Source organism: Bos indicus x Bos taurus, chromosome 10, assembly GCF_003369695.1.
Source record: "Bos indicus x Bos taurus breed Angus x Brahman F1 hybrid chromosome 10, Bos_hybrid_MaternalHap_v2.0, whole genome shotgun sequence".
In the NCBI taxonomy this organism is placed as follows: domain Eukaryota; kingdom Metazoa; phylum Chordata; class Mammalia; order Artiodactyla; family Bovidae; genus Bos; species Bos indicus x Bos taurus.
The window spans coordinates 8,100,046-8,106,096 of NC_040085.1; the positions used below are offsets into that span (position 1 = coordinate 8,100,046).

The 6,051-nt window shown below is 39.8% G+C and overlaps 1 protein-coding gene across 1 annotated transcript; it reads left to right on the forward strand.

Annotated features, from left to right (window-relative positions):
* Positions 1-442: 442 nt before the first annotated feature.
* Positions 443-5,632, forward strand: C10H15orf61 (chromosome 10 C15orf61 homolog). Its single transcript, XM_027553049.1, has 2 exons — positions 443-906; positions 5,406-5,632. Exons 1-2 carry the CDS (start codon positions 561-563, stop codon positions 5,531-5,533), a joined length of 474 nt encoding a protein of 157 aa, XP_027408850.1. The 5' UTR covers positions 443-560; the 3' UTR covers positions 5,534-5,632.
* Positions 5,633-6,051: the final 419 nt, after the last annotated feature.

Consider the following 6,051-nt stretch of genomic DNA (forward strand, 5'->3'; position numbering starts at 1 on the left):
AAACACGAAAGAGGGAACCTAAATGGAAAAGTGCTCTCCGGCTTTACTAGCCAATGCAAATCTCGGGACTTGGCTTTTAACTCACTTCCCTGAGGACAACTTCTTCAAATGTTTCCTCAACAGCACCAATGAAGGATTTCTTCAGTCCACGACTTGGAAAAGAGACGCGGGCTTGAGTTCTGCCACTCTATTGGGTACAGTTATTTAATTTTAAAGCTTAATTTCCCTCATACCTGACCTAGTAAAACTCACGAATACCCTCTCACTCCCTCCCTAGGGTTATTAACGACTTTATGAGGTCTTTGGTGACGATTTAACTACCTCAGCTAGCTCACTCCGCCCGGCCCTCCTCGCTGCTCCACTCTCTCCCCAGGAAGCCGCGAGACCTTTGTGCGCACGCGCCGCCGCGCCCCGGGGGCTCTCGCGCACTTGCGCGGCGCCCGTTGGGCGTCCCGCTACCAGCCCCGGGGAGCGGACGCGCGCGCGCCCCTTCGGCCCCGCCCCCAGGGGCGCGCGCCCGTAAGGCGGCCGAGGGGTGGGGGACGCGGGCGAGGCCGGTCATGGAGGCCCTACGGAGGGCCCACGAGGCTGTGCTTCGTCTGCTGCTGTGCCGGCCCTGGGCCGCGGGCGCCGCCTCCCGCCCGAAGCCCCGAGCCTCGGAGGTGCTGACGCGGCACCTGCTGCAGCGGCGCCTGCCTCACTGGACCTCCTTCTGCGTGCCCTACAGCGCCGTCCGGAACGACCAGTTCGGCCTCTCGCACTTCAACTGGCCGGTGCAAGGCGCCAACTACCACGTCCTGCGCACCGGCTGCTTCCCCTTCATCAAGTACCACTGCTCCAAGGCTCCCTGGCAGGACTTGGCCGGGCAGGACCGATTCTTCACGGCGCTCAAGGTCGTCAACCTCGGTGAGTGGCCCCGGGCCGGTAAAACACGTCCCGCCGCCGACGGCCCCACTGTTTGCAAAGCACGCTGACGTTCTGCCTCCGAGGCCGCGACCCCGTCCCGAGATCGGACCGCGCCGGCGCGGCGTTACCCTGCCCCGGCCCGGCGCAGGCTCGCCCGGGCGCACGCGCTCGCCACGCTTCGCCCAGTGTTGGGGCGTTTCCCAGACTGCCTCCGCGTCCCACCCACTCTGCAGCCTTGCAGGACTGACCCTGGTCCTGGGCTTCGTATTCCCCGCCCAGCAGGTGCTTGTCAGAGCTAAGTTGTTGCTCGCGAATGGTACCCCGGGAAAGTGGGGCTTATTGACAGGCCTGTACAGTGGGACCCCCCTGCATCCGCTCCCGGCGAGAGGGCATTTTATTCTTACTTCCAGCCACTCGTTAACTAGAAAGAGCCTTCCACTGGGCAGTAAGAAGGAAGGTGTAGAGCGCTGAAAATGGCTCTGAAGTTTTTATAAAATGCCTGATTATATGGCAGGATTCATTCTCATGAACATCACTTTGTTGGTGCGTTCAGAGTATAAAATCGGAAACTACTTTTTTAAGTTTCTTTGTTCTCTTTACATGAAGTCCCAGCAAGTTCGTTTTTCTAAAACCACCGAAGGTTTTCACCGGTGGTATTGGCTTCTTAAGATATTAGGCCTAAAAGATATTTAAAAGATTGCCTCTTTACTGGTATGTTTTCATGGGAGTATTCTAAGTCAGAGTATTTACTCTTGCTGAATGTTTATTATGTTTCGGTTAATGTCAGAAGAGGCGTGAACATTCACATGGGTGCATCTTTCCTGTTTTATAGGTAAATGAAAGGCCTCAGGATGTTTGAACCTATTAATAACTGATAATCCAATTAATCCGTAATTCAGAATGTAGATGTGCAAGCTAACTTACATTATCCAACCAGTTTTTTGAACCAGAATTAAAGCTGAATACGCGGCCACACTTTTACTATATAGTCTTGACAGTTTCTTGAATTTAAATACATTAGGTGTGTTTTTGCTTATAATTACTCACATGTGTAAATCAGGGGGTCTGGAGCCATTGCTCCACTAGTACTGTCCTGAGTCCATCCCATTAAGGAGAAGATTATTTAGCGTTGTGTAATCTTTTAAAAGTATGCCTTATTATTTGGCTGATGAACTATATAGAGCACGCCCACTAATTCTGAGGTTGATGTAAAGAAGTTGAAGAGTGTAGTGATTTAGAAAATTCAATCCAAAATTATTTGGAGAGACTAGAGTGATGACTAGATTCAGGAAGAATACGTTAGTTTTATTGAATAGCATCTTCAGAAACAGAAAAAAGTCATTCTTCCCAAATGTACAGTTAATACACTTTAATGGGTTAGGAAAAGCATAACTGGAGAGTTGTGGGTAAACTATGTACCCAATGCCTTTTTCTAAAGAAGTTTTCACCATTTAAGAGCACCTTACTGATTAAGGGCCTAATCTTTTTAGGTAGAAAGAAATCCAGAGGAAATAGGATGCCCAGAACATGCTCACATAGAAAAGTAGTGAAAGTAGTAAAATCTTTTGAAGAAAGAAACAACAGCTGTAGTTTTTTTTTAATGTGTATGGAAGAGAAAGCTGAATCGTGATTTAATGGTCTTTTTGACCTCTTCAAAAATTTAAAAATTCTGTTTAAAAGAGAATAAGAATTTTAAATTAAACTGAAAGGGAAACTTTCTGCTCAGGTATTTGCTTCCATACAAATTGGCTTATACTAATAAAAGGAGATTTTTTTTTTCTGGACTTTTTATTCACCAATTTGGTAATGTTTATTTTGTATTATTGTCTTAGGGGAGGGAATTAGATAATAGGATTCTTTCTTATTCTGTGTTGTGCTATTGCGCCTCTGCATCATCAAGTATGTATTCTATTTAAAAATACTTAGGATTTTATTCCTCCTCTTCCCTTTCAAATTAGTAATTATCAAAGTAATTCATTTTTCCATTTTGTAAATAATAAAGATTTCTCTTTTACCCATTTGTTCCCTTTCTTGCCTGCCTTCCTTTCAATGGAAGTGACATTTTACTGATGGTTTATCAGTCTGGGTATCCTGCTGGGAAGTAGATTGAGATTTAAAAAAATCAACTTACCATTGGAATGAATGGGTAATTGGAGACTTGCTACAAAGTTCTAATTTTTTTTAAGTGCTTAATTTGACAGTGGTTTACCTACTGTTCAGCTGACTCAAAATGAATTATTATGCAAAGAACTGGGTTTCACATTCATTTTGATGTTATGATATGTTTCAGACAGTCTAGAAAAAATTTGATTTTTCATCAAACCTTACAAATTTTATAGCATATGTGCTATAAAGAAAATTATGGGGTTTTTTAACTGTGTTAATTATGTATGTGGCTAATCTTCACATTTAGTGTATTAGCCTGACTGCATTAAATAAGTAGACTGCAGGATAAAAAAAAATAGAGAATTTCTGACTCTCATATCACATCTCAACCCTCTGTCAAACAGCATTAACAGTTCCTAGTTGTTAGTTATTAGTAATCCTTGGTCAGTCCTCCATTTTAGCTGAAAAAATACTGACCATTTGTGTGATTTTTTTTTAAAATCAATATTTTACAGGAAACTGATAAATACTGTAAAAACAAACAAAATTTTCAGTGTCACCAGCTATTTCTTAACTGAATGTCCTTATCATTGGTTTAAAAGTCATATTTTATTTATTTTACTATCAATATATTTGGAAGTGAGTGAAGTTGCTCAGTCGTGTCTGACCCGTTGCGACCCCATGGACTGTAGCCTACCAGGCTCCTCCCTCCATGGGATTCTCCAGGCAGGAGTATTGGAGTGGGTTGCCATTTAAAATTAGTAATTATTTCTAGAACCTGTTTTTCTCTCACTCTATTGATTTTCACCTTTTGAAGTTGTGATAACATATATTAAAGTTTATTTTTTATTTCATCTGCTCCTTCTTCACTCACTTCTACCTGTCTTATGCTTCACTCACTTCTGCCTGCCTTACTTTTGTTCTCTTGTCCACTCCCCCATTCTACACCCCCACTTGCCCCCCCTTTTTTTTGGTTGAATGATTAATAAATAGCTCTATGATGCTAGTTTTTGTGGCTTTTTTGTGACATTCCCTTGAGGCTTTCAGAGATTTGCAGGGAGGTGTTCACAAGGCAAAGAAGGCAATATACTGTGAAAGGTTTCACAGGAGTTCCAGGAAGCCCTGTGATTGTAAAAAACAGTGACCCAGTATACTCCTAAAAATAGAGAGGTGCCAGTCTGAATGGGGTTTTTGCCTTTTCTCATTGCCAACTAGTGATGCTTCCCCTAATTAATCTTTGGCATCAAAGTGGCTGGAATGCAGCTTCAGGGAATAAGCACAAAGTAGTCCAGTGAACTTATACAATCAAAAAAGAGCATAACACAGCAAAGATACTCTTGCAGAAAAAATAAGAAAACAATTTAGCAATATGATTAGTTCTGAGCATGTGTTGATTTCCCTAGGAACTAGAAAGAAAGTGATTTTCCAAATTACAGCTCTTCTTTTAAATTGACATTTTCTGTCCATTTCTGTCCTATGTATGTTCCACTCATACACAGGAACAGTAAAACTAATATTTGTGCAAAGCATACAATATTTTTATCGATTTCATGTGCCTTTGGTTCTATACATATGTTTTTAATGTTATTAATAGTCATTGATTTTACATAAGTGCCTTACAAAAAATAAGAATTGTAAAAGATTTTTTTTTTTGGTCCAGCTTAGTCTCATGTGCCTATGAGGGCTTAATGCAATGTCTGACTAGTATATGTTTAGTTTCATGTATCACAAATGGCAGCTTATCACAAATGGAAATATTTCAAAGAAGAAATATATTCTTGGAGTCTACTATTAACCTATTTCAAGTAGGTTGAAACAAGATTTTCAAATCAGTTGTAAAACTATGAATGGGATTCTTTCTTTCTCATGCTTGTTATTATACCAAAATCTTCCTTAGAATTAGGTTTTGCCTTTGATTTTGAAGACAGCTTTTTGACCTAGTTTCTTTTAAATTGTACAAAAATTATTTTAGCCATCAGTATTACTGTCCAACTTATAGCACAATAAAGATGACCTAGTAATTTAAGTTCAAGGCCAATAATGAAGAGCCTCTACAATGAAATAAATTAATATTCTCTGCTTATTTGTGAAAAGACTATAAAATTACTTCATAATTACTCAGAGGTAATGAATTAATGTTTGTAAAGTGCTTGAGGTTTACACCAGTCTTTATCTATAGTTGTAAAAATCTCTAGGCTCATACAGTTGTTACTGTGTTTCACAATCATAGATGAAATTGACCTCTTAGGTAGAGTCAATGTTTACTCATATTTTTATAACTTTATAATTTATTGATGTTGCTAAAGAGTGCTATGTGATTTATACTATGACAAATATGAGTACATGATTAATCAATGTTTATTTCACAAATAACATATTTATTTGTTTTTTAGGTATTCCAACTTTATTATATGGACTTGGCTCCTGGTTATTTGCTAGAGTCACAGAGACTGTGCACACCAGTTATGGACCGATAACAGTTTATTTTCTAAATAAAGAAGATGAAGGTGCCATGTACTGAAAGTGTGCGTTGAAGGACGTAAATATCAATAGATTTTTTTTCTCGTGTATGTGCAATATTTATTTTTGATCCTTTAAAATAAAACTTTGCAAACACCTTTTTCTTCCTACAGTGTCTGGTTCTTTAAGATGAATCATTGCCCTCAAGAGGCAAAGCTTTTCATACATTGTGATATATTGCGTACTCTGTTTAGCCAATGGGAACCACAAACACATAACATTATACCAATTTTTTCCTATAACTAGGTTGAACTAGAGATAAAAAGTGATTGTAATTTATAGATTCTGTAGTTATATATCAACTCTTTGAAAATATAGATACCCACACAAAGAAGGAAGGAAAAAAAAGTCTATAACATTGGAAAAAGTAGAGAATTTTAGAATATATGATGGAGAATAAAGATAACATCATTGGCAAATCTAAAATTGATAAGAATTCTAATTGCAATCTGAAATTTAAACCATTCAGCTGCCAGGATTTCAAATGGAAATGTGTTAAAAGCCCTTGTGCCATTTTCC

What these genes read in the sequence shown, in the direction of transcription:
- C10H15orf61 (XM_027553049.1), top strand. Translation starts at nt 561, where the DNA reads ATGGAGGCCCTACGGAGGGCCCACGAGGCTGTGCTTCGTCTGCTGCTG. An exon ending in GCTCAAGGTCGTCAACCTCG is followed by an intron (nt 907 to 5,405) that starts GTGAGTGGCCCC and finishes TTTGTTTTTTAG; the next exon opens with GTATTCCAACTTTATTATAT.